At 42.8% G+C, this 16,988-nt stretch overlaps 1 protein-coding gene and 1 pseudogene across 1 annotated transcript in view; both read right to left on the reverse strand.

Annotated features, from left to right (window-relative positions):
* Window positions 1-16,988, reverse strand: part of Pcsk5 (proprotein convertase subtilisin/kexin type 5) — a 421,783-nt gene that overhangs the window by 87,632 nt on the left and 317,163 nt on the right. Inside the window, exon 21 of the mRNA XM_075973653.1 lies at window positions 7,819-7,921. Within this exon, the coding sequence (XP_075829768.1) occupies window positions 7,819-7,921 (103 nt within the window). The remainder of the gene's footprint in view (window positions 1-7,818; window positions 7,922-16,988) is intronic.
* LOC142850296 (protein SET-like) lies at window positions 3,467-4,462 on the reverse strand (annotated as a pseudogene).

Genomic DNA, 16,988 nt, shown 5'->3' on the forward strand with positions numbered 1-16,988 from the left:
CTAATTAAAGTCATCACAAGGGCATTTCACGTAACTACTTGTATTAGTATTTCAATGCAGCGAAGCTTGATAAAAAGCCTTTTCTCTCTCCATTTTCATTGAAACAGATCAAATGGAATGCTTAAGGCTGTGTAAGAGCAGAGGTAACTCCCAGATGCTTTTATTTAGATTTATTTACACTGTACTTCTGCAAGACTAGAAAGTGAGCCTAGGCAAAGAGGACCAGAGCATTTCAGAGCTGTGCCTGTTACATAAAGAGCTAAGGGGTTCTTCTTTCACAGTCCAAGTTGTCTTTAAAGAGCTGAACAAAAGATTTATAGAAATGCAAAAAGAAACCCCAAGATGTGAAGGTGATTTCTAAATTTCTTCTTTTCACTAGGGCTCCTGGATCACACTTCTACTCTTAGCACTGGAGAAGTTGAAGCAGGAGGATTGCTATGAGTTTAAGGCAGTCATAGGCTACCCAGTGAGTTTCAGGCCAACCTAACTTAAAGAGTGGGACTTTATCTTTATTTTAGTTTTTACTTTTTGCTGGTTTTTAGTAAAACAACTTCAGAGTTAAATTCTTAAAAATATTGTAGAAATATTTAAAGAGATAGAGAAGTATGTATTGCATCTGCAAAGGCTGATTGCCCCCCACCCAATGGGTGTATCATTCAGCTTCAACAGTTGCTAATCTTATTTTCTTTCCACTAATTTACTCATTCATCTTTGAAGCTAACCCGAAAGTTAGTGTTAACATTCTTGTCACAGGTGGAAGTTCTCCGAAGACGGTCTTTGTTTTCCAGGAACTAAAGGGATCCAACAGAGTAAGAACCAGAAAAAGCTCCGAGACCAGCCTTCCAGGTTATCTCTCTCCTGTCCTCGGTCCAGATCCATCTTCGCTGTTTTCTATCCTCTTTTGTTCTGGAAGCAAGCCCACTAAAAATTCTATCTCAGGGTCATTAATTATCCTCATTTGGGAGGTAGGGTTCCCACTGGCCTCCAGTTAGTTTTAAACAAGAGGAAACATCATTAGGAAATCTAAGGTTGGGACAAGAGACTGGGCTCTTCCACCCCAGCTAGCTTCTTCCTTCTATGGCAGGGCAGAGTCTGTGTCCCCTGTTCTTCAACATCTGGCAAATCTACCTCTTCACAGGTCCAACCCTTGCTTTAAATCTAGGGCTGTTGAACTTCTCCCACTATTGCTTGCTTTGAGCATCTCAGCATCCCTTGGCTGTAACCTCAATGGCAGGGACAGTGCCCTAAAGAGCTGTTAGACGCCATAGCTATCTCAGAGCTAAATATCAAGCAAGTGCTTTTGCCCCACTTTGCATGGACCTGACTTTAATTACTATGTCTTGGACCTATTCTACAAAATGTATGTGTTATAAACTTGATCCACAAGACAACAAGGCCGAGAAGTAGGGTTTAATATAAGTGGATTAGCCAGTGAGGAATCTTACACAGCAGCTGACTTGACCATGGTAATAGGTTAGCGATAAAAGCAGACTTATCTTCCTTTGGTTCTGTTACTGTCACCCTCTCTTGCTTCCCACCTTCTTCAGTGGGATGACCCAGCACGAAGGCCTTCACCAAAGGCCAGCGGCATGTACATAGATCTCCCAGTTCCCAGTAACATTTAGCCGAAGTTATAATGTTTATAATTTATCCAGTCTCAAGTATTGTGTTATTGCAGCTCCCAATGAGCCAAGACACGGATCCAGGCAACACTTTGGAAAACACGTAAGGAAAATACTTTGCCATTTCCTCAAGGACAAATAAGTCAACATCACCTTCTTTCCAGATAATTTCTTCCTTTTTATCTTTCAGCTCTCTTCAGGGAAAATGCCAGAAAAAAGAGTCAAATAGCTCATTGCCATGCTACATTACCCTTTCTTGGGCATGTATGTATATAGCTGACGTCAAAGAAGAAAGATGTGGGGAGGAAAGAATGCTCAGAGGAACAAGAAGAAATTATTCCTGGGAATAAGATTTTCTTAGGAAGATACCCTGGTTCACGATTCATGTGTATGCTTAATTTATTCAAAGGCTAATACTCAGTATACTGCATAAACAAAAGCACCAAGATGTGCTAGCAACGTTACCTATCATTTGAACGAACAGTCTTACTACGTATCAGGGTGAACCTTGCTTTCACTGCCTGCTTGGCCTTGTATCTAGATTTTTTTTTTTTAAGTAGCCGTTTACAGTGGTAGAATTTTTCCCTTCCTTTTCATTTCTCTTGTGCTAGGGGCAACCACGGTTTCTCCACTGTACACTGGATGATTGTAATTGCCTCATTAGACAAGTGTTCAAAGATGTTCAAACATGCAAGACAATTTAATTATTCATAGTCATACAAGTGGGGGCTAGAAGGAGAAATAGGACTTTGTTTTGGTAATATCTTTATCTGAAAGTGTGCTTTGAAGTTTCTTTAAAGCAAATTCAATATTTAGAGCAGTAGCTCTTAGAGACAGTTAGAAAATAGTCTTATGACTTTTCATAGAAAAAGCCATCAACAGCCCACCCAACTCTGAAGCCTGCCAGCTGTCATAATGACTAGCCTGGCAAAATATGCCTGTTAGTGCAATAGTGATAAGAATGTTATAAAGGTATCAACTGCTTTCTGATTGGATTTAAGGCCCACTTCACAGAAGGTAGCTCATACTTGGTATTATAAGCCTGGCCATGAACATACTATTATTGTTTTACTAAATGGACATGATATCAAGCTGCCTTCTAAATACTTATCTTTATACCTGTAGATTATTTCAGCCCTCACTCTTTAGAGGAGCTTCTCTAGATAACAGTTTATACAAAGACATCTGGTCAAAGTGCAGAGAATAAATGGCTTATCCCTGAATGGGACATCTAAGTAACTTCCCTCCAAAGACTCAGGGAGCATGAAGGAAGAAGGGGCAGAAAGAAACTGGGGAAGGTGGTTGTGGGTCAGTGTCTTCCGGAAATGACATGGTCAATGCACTCAAGAATTTACTGCAGCTGTGATTATGTGCAGGAGACTTGAATAAGATCAGGCCTGTCAGCATTTCAATATGGAATAAGAAAGGTCTAGTGAAGCCCTTCTCCTACCCATGCGACTATTGACAGTTAATGATGACTGGCCAAAGAGTTACCATTTTCTTAAGTCGTGTGGCCATTGATAAATTTCTCACATTACACTAAATGACCTTCCATCCATGCTTATGATGACAACCCCATTTAAACTCACTTTTTGGGAAGAGGAAGTTTCAGTGGGAGAAAGAAGGGAAAAGAAAAAGGACAGTAGGGAATGAAATGGACTAAAGTTCACCATATACATGTATAAAACTTTTATTTTTTTTTTCTTTCTTTTCCCATTGTATTTTGCTCAAGACATTTCCCCAAAAATAAGTTGAGAACCATGGTATTGAGAAGCGAGACCTCAGAAACAGGGCGACTGAGCACAAGAGGGATTGGGGACGGGAGGGAAATGACTGCAACTTGCTCCCAGGGACTGGAGAAATTTAATAAAAAGAAAATAAAAAAGAGTCGGAATCCATCAGTCTTCTCTGCTAGTCATCCTCGCCTTCATCCTCCTCTCCTTCTTCCCCTTCATCATCATCTTCATCTTCATCTTCTTCACCTTCATCTCCTTCTTCATCAATATCTTCCAAGCCTTCTTCTTCTTCATCATCATCGTCATCAACTCTGCCTCTCCCTCTTCATCGTCCATATCAGGAACCAAATAGTACTGCAAGGGGTTTGGCCAAATGTCATCTTTGATGACTTCTCCTAACTCATCTGCACCTGCATCAGAGTGGTCAGTAAACCAGGTAAAGAAGCTCTCTGGCTCTTCATGTTGTCTCTTCCTGCTGGCCTTATTCTGTGTTTGACTCGAGCGTTTTGTCAAATCCTTTCCAGATTTCCATTTGATTTCAGTGGACTTTGAGGATGGGTCACCACTCTCATTCAGGTGAAATTCTTTGGAGAGAACTTTATTTTCGAAGTAGGGATTTTCATCAAAATAAAAATCTATTCTGTAACCTGATTTAATGTCTTCAAATTCTGTTACTTCAACTCTGGTTAAATAATGCAGAGCCTCTTCGTCTTCCTCCCCAAGCAGTGCAGACACTTGTGGATGGTTGACAAATGTGGTTACCCAAAAATTTGGGATTTTAGCGATCAATTCTGACCTCTTCTGAAAAAACGGTTGGCGGAGTTTATTATATTTTTGTTCTACTTTTAGTATTTCCTCACTTGCTTGTTCATTAAGTCTGTCTATTTCATTTTGTACTTCGTCAATGTGTTCAATTGCTTCTTGCTGTTCTTTTTCTCCCTTCGGCAGGCCGGGAGAGGCAGACTTGTCCTCCAGTTTCGGGGACGGAGCCGATTTGGGTTTCTTGGACTGAGGCAGAAGCGCAGATTGCCGTTTCGGGGCCATGACACGAGGGAAGTGGCTAGAGGCCAGAGGCCAGCTGCAGAGAGCAGGAAGAAACTCGCAGGAACTCTGTATAAAACTTTTAAAGACTATAAAATAAGTTGATAATTTAAAAATGCAACAGGTGAATACTATTCTGTTGTGTAAATGTGCCATATTTCATTATTCATTTACCAGTTGGTGGACATCTAGGCTGATTTCCTGGCAGCACTGAACATGGATGAGCAAGCGTCTCTGTAATAAGACAAAATCCTTTGGGTAAGTGTCCAAGAGCAGTCTAGCTGAACCAGCGAGAGCTCTAGTTCTAGCTTTCTGAAGAGCATCCACATGAATGTTCCGAGTGACTACTCCAGTCTCACCAGCAATGAATAAGCATCCTTTCCTCATGTTCTTGCTGGCACGTGCCATCATCATCTTTTGTTTTTAGCCATTCAGACCGAGGCAAATTGAAATGGTGCTGTGGATGGAACTGGAAATAACCATTCTGAATGAAGTAACCCAGAAAGACAAACATCCTATGTTTTCTCTCATTTTAATTTTGACTTTTCATGTGTGTTTGCTTCATTTGTAATATCCATAAAGGTTTGGAAATTAATAAGCGTTGGAAGACATTGCTGGCTGGTAGAGGGCTCAGCCTCCCGGTGTCTGGCAGCTTATCTCAATAATTCGGCAACAAGGAGCTCCCGCCCTCCAGCAGAACTTCCTTCCTCTACCTGTCCTTATCTGGAGAATGTCCATGGGCCTGAAAGGCTGACCTTATCTGAAAGCTGTCTCTAAACCAGATCCTGACTTATCTTTAGTTTGAACTCTGGCATAGATCCCTGCTAGAAGACTCCCTTGCTACACACATGAAAACTAAGACTTGTGCTAGGAGCCTTACGACAGGAGTGTGCTACCTAATGAAAACTAGGGTTTGCTCCCAGGCTCTCCAGTTCTATATATTCCTCACACTCTGGAATAAAGTTGAGCTGATTCACTGAAATCTATCTCCTGGGGGGCTGTCTCTGTTTGTGCTTACGGGTCACATACAAAGTTTTCTGTCATCACTACTGCCTCTGCCTCTTGCCCTCTTGACCCAGTGGCCAATAGACCAAAAAGGAAAGAAGGCTCCCACAGGAAGGGGACATGGTGGGGACCCACCCACTACCATAGAAGCTTCCTACCATATCGGTATAGCTTCTATATGCAGCAAGTGGTGAATAACAGAAAAACCACAACTAGCCAAGGTATAGAGAATAAGAGACTGTAGAATGTTCAGCCCGATATGGTATATTTTTATCATAACCCCTCCTCCTAAGGGTAAGGGGTCATTGTCGAAGAGGGGCAGAAAGACCTCTCTCTAAAGAGCCAGAGATGATGGATAAACACAAAGAGACAGAGTCCTTCATATACAGCACAGCATATATACACTAAAAGTGACTGTGACAACATTTACAAAGCTCCCAGAACACGCTTAAGTAAGACAAAAATCTCAGCATGAAGGCCAACATGAAGTTCCACCTTTAGTAGAGGAATTAGTGGCAACTGATGGCTGATGGGAGAGGAAATGAGTTTTCTTTAAAAATGTTGCCCTGGGTAAGTTGGCCACATTGCATCAGAAGGTCACATATCCAAGATAGGTACTAATTGGACTTGGTGGGTAGAAAAAAATATATGTCCCAAAGTTGAGCGGTCTGGGAGGAGTTGGGGGAGGGAGTCAATATGATTAAACCACATTGTAAGACGTTCTCAAAGAATTAATTTTATATAAAAGGAAAAATATAATTTAAAAAGAAAAATAAAATACATATTGAAATTTGAAAAGAACAGATCTATTCAATTTTTAAAACTACCACAGATGAGAAAGGCCAAACCAAAAAAAATAAGGCAAAGAAAATGTAAAAAAATTAAAAAAAAACTTTAGAACTAGATTCTGGAAAAATATTCTGTGAATAATATTATTAGGATAATTAATGAGACTGGAATATGGACAAGGTATTATAAAAACAGTAGAATATAATTACATTTTCTTAATTTGAAAATAAAGAAAACATTCTCATGGGTGGCATTGGGAACCCTTGAGGTTTCTATTTCTTTCTTTTTTCTCTGTTTTCCTTCATCCTTCCTTCTCTGCCTCCATCTTTCCTTTTGGTCTTTGTCCTTTATTATTGCCTCTTCCTTCTGAGGGAGTTCTTCTGACAGTCAAACCCATGGCTTTGGTGACACACAGATCAGCAAGCCCACAGTTATAGAGCAGTCACTATAGGCTGATCACTTGGAGAACAGAGAAACAAATACAGCACAGCCCCTGCTCACAGAGGTGTCATGGTCCCCAGGAAGAATGAGGGCAGAATGACACTTGTGCGGAGGGAGCACCTCAGTAGGGTGGCAGAGCCCCGCCTGCATCCTCAACCACCTTGCATGTGCAACCGCCTGCTGCATGTGACAGCATCCACCACCACCTTGTATAGAGACAGACTCAGCTCCTTACACATTTAGCTGAGCGGGGCTGAGGCCATTCATTCAAACACCTGGAAGCTCCCAAGTATTAAGTGCTTGAATCAGAGGAGCATTGATTAAACATATGTCAGGCCTTCAATTCTCTCTATTGAGATGTCCATTGGATTAGCAGTGCTGCTCCTTCCATTATTGGCTGTTTCCATTTGACCTGTAGGGAAGCTTTTGGTTTTTCTTGCGTGTTGCCAGGGAAGGAGATGCAAATGCGAGATCTCAAGAAATTGAGTCTAATGAAGGCATGTATTTTGTAAGCGGACATCTTCAAACGCTACACATGCTCCGACAGACATATCTATAGAGTAGAAGGTCATGACGTAGTAGGCTGTGAGGAACTGAGCTGGATCCCCAGGGCCCATTTGTTAGAGGGCGAGAACTGACTTCTATAACTTGTTTTATGATATTGACACAAGTGCTGTAGCACATATGTACATGGGACTATAGACCACACATAATCAATAACTGCATTTCTTTTAAAGAAGGAAGGCTAATTCTACTGGGAAGTGTCAGAATCGCCTTTACACAATAGTTTGTCCTTGAGCTGATTATAGAAATGACTGTGTGTGTATATATATATATATATATATATATATATATATATATATATATATAATCAGAAGATGGAAGTGCTGTTTGAGGGATGAGTTTGTAGGATATGGAATTTCACTGGTCAAAAGTGACATCGAAGGTACCATTTTCATTAGCAAGATAATTCTTCCAGCATCTAGAAAACTGGTCTTTGCCAGGAGTATTAGACCTTGTGGGAGAGGATATTACAGAGGTGGGTTGTGGCCAGACCATAGGGAATGTCTCTATCATGGGAAGGAGTTAAGGTCCTGTGTCCAGAAGGCCCATTAGGTGCCACTAAAGTGGTTAGCGCTCCCTCTCTATGCCCCACCCCCAGGAAGTCCTAAGCGGTTACTCACCTCGTTATGGGGCAGCTGGTACAGTCATCTTGAGTCGGTCCCGAGCACGTGGCACATGAGGCTTCACAGGCACGGCAGTGGCCTTGCTCATCCATATATTCTCCTGTGGAACAAAATCTAGCTGCTTACTGTACTTCACACAGCAAGACTGCCTGGCTGGCAGTCAGGGAGAGCCAGAGCTCTTGATGGCTGCTTGGACAGTGGAAATGACACAAGGGATGGGCACAGTTGAAGTCAAGCAGTGGCCAGGCCACACCTACATCTTGTCTCACCATGCTCTACTGGGAAGAACTGTAGTTTGGGGGCAAGAATGGGAGCAGAGTTTTGGCTGCAATATGGCAGATGTGAACTAGATGTTATCCTGGACGATGACCAGTCAAGAGACAGAGGGCGTTTTCACTCAGCTGGCAGGTTTATCTTTCCCACAGGAGTACACATCTGATCTTACCCCAGAACTCAGTGTAGCTTCACAAATTTCTCTTGAACGTAGGAAATCATCACCAAAGGGGCAGATAGAGGTCACTCCCAGTGAAGGCATCAAAGACAGGATGGCACTCAATGAATTCAACCCTTCTCCTGTACCATATTCTTTCTCCCTTGTTATTGTAAAGAACCAAACCAAACACCACCAACAAAATCACAACAATCAGAGAGACTTCTTCAGCCAGATCCCAAAGCCTCATTTTGTATTTGTTGTTTGAAAACAGATAATCCTCAGAATAAAATATCCAGATTCTGGCAGAACCACCCCCTTCACTTAGTCTCAGACCACTCCCAGATGTGACAGCTGTTTAATTATCTGTAGTTTATCAATCTGAGAACCACTGGGGAGGGGGAGGTACAACAATAAACTCATGACTTAGTCAATTGTAGCACGAATAATACAAACCCAGAGACAGATATTGGGGTTCAACCTGAAGATCAGAAAAGCAAAGCAGTCAAGCCTTTAGACTGCTCTTACCTCTAAGGAATCCTCAGACTGAAAGAGAACTAGTTCCTGTCTCATTCCACCTTATATTCCTCTCTAGTGCTGGGATTAAGGACATGTGACTCCCTAGTACTGGGATGAAAGGTGTGAGCCACCACCACCTGTATCTGTTTCTGCATTGATCTTGTGTAGCCCAGGGTGGCCATGAACTCACAGAGATCCATCTGCCTCTGTCTCCCAAATCCTGGGTCTAAAGGTGTGTGTCACCACTGCCTGGCCTCTAGTGGCTTAGTTTTATCTTCTGCTCTTCAGGCAAGCTTTATTTATAAAACATAATTAAATATTACTATAGTTAACCCACCTCATTGATCCTCTGAGATCGCTGCTGGCTTTACTGCAGTTGCATTCAGAAAAGTCATGAGAAGAGACTTGGTGGATGAGGATGGAGCAAGCCATCCTCTGCCTTCCCAAAGCTTTACTGAACTACAGTTAGGGAAGGTAAGCCTTCCATATAGAACTCATTCACTGGCAAGAACTAAAGCACAAGGAAAGAAATGAAGAGCTTGCTAGACTTTGTTCTCCTATAGCAGAAAATACTTTTTGTGTAAAGATGTCTTTCACATAAAGTCTATTAAGTTGGCTAAGGAAAAGGGAAATAGGTATGTTCAGAGTGAGGCAAACATCTCCGAGGAATGTACCTTCTGTTACCAAAATACAGTGTGTTGTGGAATTCTACTTTAAGTATGGAAAGGTGTGTTACATTTGTTTATGCTGTATTTGTCTAATGATTTAAAGATGTGTTTCTTTGCCTGCCTAAAGCACCCGATTGGTTTAATAAAAAACTGAATGACCAATAGTTTGGCAGTAGAGGGATAGGCAGAGCAGGCAGGCAGAGAGAATAATTAAAAGGAGAAATGTAGGCTTCAGAGAGAAGGAGAGAGGAGAGAATGAGGGAGAAAAAGAGGGAGATGCCTGGGGCAACCTTTCCTTTCCTTTCCTTTCCTTTCCTTTCCTTTCCTTTCCTTTCCTTTCCTTTCCTTTCCTTTCCCTTTCCTTTCCTTTCCTTTTTGCTTTCTTAAGGCAAAGTTTCCCCCTGAATCAGGAGTTTGGAATCAGCTAGATTGGCTGGCCAATGAACTCCAGGCATATTCCTATTACTGTGTCACCAGCCCTGGGATTTATAAGTGTATTTGGTGCACCTGGCTCTTTATGTGGGTAGTGGGAATTGAACTCACATCTTCATGGACCATTTTGTGTAGTCGTTGTGTAGTAGGCACCTTACTGACTGAGTCATCCTCCAAGAATGGTTACGTTGAGGGAATAGTTACAAATCAAATGCTCCGCAGGGGCTTGTACTTCCTTAGAATGTCCAAAGTCTAAGTCAGAAGAGAGAGATGCACAGGAACTCTGCTAAACCTTTGCAGACCTAAAGGTAGACAGATTGCTTGCTGTCATGCTGATCCCTACAGAAACTGACACTGATTGGTTCTTCTGATTCCCCATCTTCTTCCCCTTTAACCTCCATGACATACAGAGACATCCTGTCTTTTGACAGTATGGAATAATGTTGTCCTCTGAAAGTATGTTGAGACAAATCCACTGCTATTCTGGCTCACAGCCAGCCCACAGGCCTCAGCTTGGACATTCAAGAAAGCTGATCCAGTGCTAGGGTAAGATTTCTACCTGGTAACACCTCTCTCTGCTGGACCGAAAGTTGCCTGGTGGCTGTGAGAGCTGTGCCAGCTGCACTCTCCAAGTCCTCATGACTACAAATGCTGCATCACCAGATAAGCGAGGGTTCTTAGGGTGTTCCTTTGGAATGTTTATTCATTCACTTTGTGCAGGTTTTTTTTTTGGTCCTTGTTGCTTATTTTTAGACAATGTCTCACCATCTACTTGGCTATCCTAGATCTTGTTATATATGACAAGGCCAACCTGCCCTGTCATCTTCTTGCCTCAGCTTCCGGAGTATCAGGGTCCCATGCCCGTGCGGAAAATGCCAAATTCTCCCTCACTTCTATCGGTACCTTGGCTACGTGTTGATCTGTTCAACTATGATGAATGGCTTCCATTCAACGCTCACAAAGTAACATCCTTAGCATTAATGACCACTGAGCATTGGCTATTTCTAGAATTTCAAACATATGGTCTAAGGCAGTGGTTTTCAACCTTCCTAATGCTGAGACCCTTTAGTACAGGCTCCCGTGTTGTGGTGATCCCAGTCATAAAATTACTTTTGTTGCTACTTCATAGCTATAATTTGCTACTATTATGAATCATGTGTATATATCTGTGTTTTCCGCTAGTCTCAGGTGACCCCTACGAAAGGGTCATTCGATCCCCAAATGGGTCTCAACCCACAGGTTGAGAAGTGCTGATAAGAACAAGTTTTTTTTTTTAATTTTTTAAATTTATTTTTTTTTATTTTTTTTTTATTAAGGATTTCTGCCTCCTCCCCGCCACTGCCTCCCATTTCCCTCCCCCTCCCCCATCAAGTCACCCTCCCTCATCTGCTCGAAGAGCAATCAGGGTTCCCTGACCTGTGGGAAGCCCAAGGACTGCCCACCTCTATCCAGGTCTCGTAAGGTGAGCATCCAAACTGCCTAGGCTCCCCCAAAGCCAGTACGTGCAGTAGGATCAAAAACCCACTGCGATTGAAGAACAAGTTTTTATACAACTTCACTCTATTGTGTTTCCCACTTGGGCTGGGCCAAACTTTCTCCAAAGCCGTCTTCTACTCATCCCTGCTAGAAGGAATCACCTGATTTGATGATAAGCTATCTGAGTTCCCTCAGCTTCCTTTTTCTCGATGCTTAAATGCTTTGTGAGCTCCTTGACTGTCCTCTTACCACCTGTTGAGGAAGATTTATCTTTCCTCCTGCCCACAGTCAACTCCCTATAATGCTCTTCAACTTCCTGGGGTATTTCTGGCCCATCCCTCTGTCTTCGATCTCCACTTTATGTTTCCGTCTGACATCCACAAAGACTCTCCCCAAATCTAAAACCTTCCCAAGCCCCTTCCCTTCTTGATAAGTGACTCCTCAGGGCTGTTTATTTTCCTCTTGTTACTTGGAAACAAAATGGAGAACATTCTGTGACCTTGAAGCTTATGTAAGAAAGTCATCAAAGGACAGCTAAATGGTTCATCTCCCTCCAGTCTGCTCGCCTCTTCACTTTAGAGTAAGCACTGGCTTTATAACAGATGACAATAGAGGGACCTGCCCCAATTTCCATATTTATGTGGATGTCCAATTAGTCACATAAACAACTGCCCTCAGCCCTTGCATACAGGCACAAGATTTTCCTTGCGTATTTGGAACCAAGGAAGTCAGATTCCAAGGACATAAAAAAGTGACTCTTTTTTTTTTCCCCTCTTTTGGAACAGCAAATTCTTGTCATCTGTCTTCATTGCACAACGAAGTTGAATGTTTATGACAGGCGTGATATACAAAATTCTAGAAGAAGTCGCTGTTAGCAGATGTCAGGATCCAGCGTTTTGTTCACCTATCCTACAAGTTCTTCTTTCTGGCATCTTTGTCTATTTGTATTATGTCCAGACTGTATTTCTCCTGTGATTGGAAAGTTTCTGTTTCTCATGCTGGTTTGCAGGGGTTTAAAGGTCACTCAGGAAGTAGGGTCACACGAGGAGGAACGATGCTTTGAAATCTGAAGACTCAGTTTTACAATGAATGCTTATCAATTTAGAAGTGTACAAGCAAGTGACTTGCCATGCTCACTCAACCCTTGATAACACGGTCAAATGTTATTAATAAACTTGGATTATAAAGAGACTCACATGAGGTCATCCAGCAAAGGTGAACAAGCATTATATTATCTCCAGTTACAAAACACAGTCCAAGATATAGTAATAGACTTTAGGGACACATGGGCAGACAGTGAGCTAGTTCTTTCTTCCTATCTGTCTATTTGTTTCTTTCCTTTCCTCCTCTTTCCATACTTCGTCTCCCCTCTTTTTTGGGGGACAAAGTCTCACATAATCCAGGATGGTCTTAAGATCACTATGTAGAAAGCTGCAGAGAGTCAATACTCAGGCTGCTCAGCGAAACTGGCAACGCAGAACAGCTGGATTCCCTGTACCTATTCCTCTCCACTTACTAGCCATTTGATACAAAAGTGGTTTGAAGCTCACTTCATAATCTATTACTTAAGTATTCATTCCTTTGATAAATATATATATACCAAAGGAATATATACATTAGACTTTGTTTCTATAGAATAAAACTCTTGAGATGGCATGCTGGCACATGCCTTAAGTCCCGAATATAGGAGATGGAAGTAAGAGGATCAGGAGCTCAGGTGGGTAGTAAGTGGAGAGGAATAGGCACAGGAAATCCAGCTGTTCTGTGTTGCCAGTTGTTTCATTGAGCAGCCTGACTATTGACCAACTGCAGTTTTCTACGTAAGTAAGACCTACTTATGTGCCTTATCACCCAGGTCCCAGGAATCAAGTGACTTTATTGAACAATTCCACACTCCCAAGTGCTAATTAAATATACTATCTCCTTGCAAGAAAGCCAATACATAGCTTCCAGCTTAAGATACCATTGTGTGAAGACAATTTTTATGAAAAAGAACTATGCGTTTTTTTATTTCATGCCAGCTTCAATAAATGCTTGGCAACACTCTCAACTAATTATATGCTAATGAAATAAGCCAGTTTTTAAAGCCTCGTTAAACTGATGTTTTATAGCAGGGATCAATATACAAGACCATCAGCCGAGACTACAGCACCTTTAAGTCTAAAGTCTCCGCAGTCATGCAGCCTTAAAGGGGAAGGAGGTTTGGACAAGGTCTACGGCATAGATGAACTTCAAAGCTATTATAGCCAGTGACTCACACAAGGACAAATGTTTTATGAGGCCCCTGAAGTAGTAACCACCGTAAGGACAAAGCATAATGATGGTTTCCAGGGATGGTGGATGATGAGTATTATAGTTCCCTGAGTTCAGAGTTCCAATTAGAAAAGATGAACATGTCCTGGAGACGGATGGTGGTGAGGGCCACACAACAGTGTGAGGGGACACATGTGCCATGATTCAACTGAATTCTGAAAGTGGCCAGAATGGAAATTTTTATGTCATATATATTTTACCACAGTTAAGAAATCTACCCAAGAAGTTTGTTCCTTAGCAGACCAATACTTGATATTAACAACCACGAAAACCCCTCCAGGCTGGATAAAATGCACTGTTGATCTGTAGATCTGTCAAACAGAGGCTTAAGAGAGGTGCCCACGGTAGGAAATGGGTACACAGACAAACCCCTCAGAAAGGAGACGTCTGGCTGAGCTGATCCTCAGGACCCACTGTAGGCAGGATGAACAAACTGGCAGCGAGTGCCACCCACCTCTCTAGCCTGGCTGTGTCTTGGCAAGGGTTGGGGGCACACTGCTCTTGTCACCTACTCTCTTGTCACTCCCTTTGGTAGCCCTCTGTCCCCATGGGATTCCCGGGTTGATGGTGCTTATGGTTCTCGGTCCTATGGCTCTCTCATTCTGAGGCTAGGCATGGATCTGTGTGCTGTGTGTAGACACAGGGTATGCTATTCTGGCACCCTCAGGGTTGGCACTCCTGCAGACTGGATGGATCATAAATTTCAGATCCGATACACATGCAAATATTTAGCTCCCTTCAGCTTGCATGCCCTTCCAAGGGCAGAATGAAGAGGTGACCTTCTACTCTCCACCCTTGCTGGAGCCCTGACCACAGTACACTCTCAGAGAAGGTACCCACAGTGAAGCGTTGGCCAACACACCTGAGTACAGGGGGATGCTGGGAGCATACAAGCTTCTATTCATTGGTGCTTTTCAGGTCACAAGCGTTGTACTATGTAATATTTAGTCCAGACAGAAACCTCTTCTGTGAGTGAGAAACTGAGGCTCAGAGGGATGGAACATTTTGTATATGTTAATTCAACTAGGCAAGTGACAGTTGGGCTGGGCCCCAGGAAATCAGAGCCTAGCCCGTGCTCTTTTTACAACATGCCCCTATGATGGATTCAATTGCCCTTTCAGAGTTCCAAGTAGTTTTGCTGTTTATAAAAAGAAAGGAGAACGGACCTTACTTAAACCACTTGGTGAGGTAACAGCAGCATCAAAGGGAGGTAACCGTGAAAAATGAATAGAGGAAGAACGAACGTGTTGCACCTACTGGGTTTTCTCAATGGCTGGATATACCTTCCAAATGGATTTTCTTGGATAGAATGGCCTCTGTGCATGAAAAGGCCATTTTGTAAGTCAGATTAACTGGGTTTCTTAAGCAGTTTATTTCACCTAGTAGGCCCTGAACCCTTAAGTGAAATTCAAACTAACATTTTTTTTAATTAGTAAAGCGAATTTATCAGATCCCTAGAAAAAGCCTTTTCTCTTTTTTAAATATATTTCGGAGTGCTAGAGATTGCGAACACATCCTCTCCCTGTCTGGCAAGTCTGGTAGCACACTGACCTCCATTCCCCGCGTGGACAAGAGTGTGGATGCTGCTTACACGCTCTTTCACAACAGCATAAATTTGGTGCTGAATACAGCCTACCGCCAGAATACCATCTCTCGGACCCCAGTTGTTGTTGTTTTTAATCTACGACATATACAGGTTCTTGTTGACCATTATCTTAACTGAGTTGTTAAGAGAAATCCACGTGTACCCACTACAGTGAGTCGATTCAGTGTTGCGTCTGCATCAGTGAGAGGTCTGTAAGTCTTAGGGTAAAGACACAAGGGCTGAACAGTCCAGACAGGGAAACTCCACCATAGTCCTTAGTGTACACGCTACAAAACTGGAACTCAGAGGCAGAAAGTGGAATGTGGTTTTCTAGGGGTTGAAGGAGGGGAAGATGGGGGAGAGGCTGATCAGTTAGTCAAAGGAGCGAATTTGTGAGCTTTCCTGTAAGGCAGGCGGACTATAGTTAACAACAACGCATTGTTTATTTGAAAACCCCCGAGAGCGCTTTGCAAGTGTGCTCACCAGAAAACAAGTACAGGAGGCCCCCCACACAATAATGAGCTCCATTTAGCTGTTCCGCAATGGATACTCTTTCAAAGTACCATGCCGTATATTGGTTTTTTGATGATATGCAAATATTTTATTTATTATAGTTACGTGTGTGGGCAAAATTTGACACAATTGGTTCTAGGAATTGAACTTAGGTTGTCAGGTAAAGGCAAATGCCTTTACCCACTGGACCATCTTGCCAGTCCCTGTATCCTGTTAATGTGCACAACTTCTGATAGTTAAGGAGGTGGCGGGGAGAAGGCAGTGAACTGTAACCAAATCCAAAGGAGAAAGAGGCATGCGCATGATTGTTACCTGCAATTAAACACAGTGAATTTGCAGACATTGTCATGTCCTGGGGATGAGGACAACGTGGTGCTGCTTGTCCATCATCCACCTCCTTTGAGAACAGTTTCCTTTTTAAAGAAGAGAATTGCTAAGACTCAGGTTTCAGAGAGTACAGTTCATCCTTCCGTGGTGGGAGCCGGCGGAAGCAGCTTCTCACAGATCGTCAGACCAGAAAGCAGAGTAAGGAAGCAATGAGGAAAATGTCCGCACCTCAGTGACCTTCTTCCCCCAGTCAGGTTAGGCTCTGAAAGGTTCTTTCTAGAGTATTCTGTCTAGCGGGCATCAGATCCCATTACAGATGAGTATGAGCCACCATGTGGTTGCTGGGACTCGGACTCAAGACCTCTGAAAGGGTAGCCAGTGCTCTGAACTGCCGAGCCATCTCCCCAGCCCTCTCCAAGAGGTTTGTTAGCCTACCGAAACAGCATACCAGCTAGAGGTTGCGTGTCTAGACGCTTGAGCCTGTGGGAGCCATTTCAGACAGGTGTGTAAAATTTGGTGACTCTGTTGAGTGGGACTGTCTTTCCATTCCTGGGAGTGCTGCTAGAATACTCGCAGGTTCTAATTGTGTACTCTTTCTCTTTCACAGCAGTGTGATCCATTTGTGCTTGCAAAGGAACCATCTCCGAGAGGGGGAGAGGGAGTATCTGACACATATGCACTGAGGGGCGGTCTGGCGTTTGGTGTACAGTAACAGCAGGAAGGGGCCATAGTTCCATAAACTGATTTTTATTTTTTACCTTCTGGAAAGCCTCTACAACTGCAGGTCACAGGCCGATGACGACACAGGAAGCACCGAGGAAGCAAATTATTAGCAAATCATGAGGCCAAGGAGGTGACTATGTCTCATGGAAGATGCTAGCCAGTGAGAGAGTGGGGGCATCCT

Source organism: Microtus pennsylvanicus, chromosome 5 (assembly GCF_037038515.1).
Source record: "Microtus pennsylvanicus isolate mMicPen1 chromosome 5, mMicPen1.hap1, whole genome shotgun sequence".
Taxonomy (NCBI): domain Eukaryota; kingdom Metazoa; phylum Chordata; class Mammalia; order Rodentia; family Cricetidae; genus Microtus; species Microtus pennsylvanicus.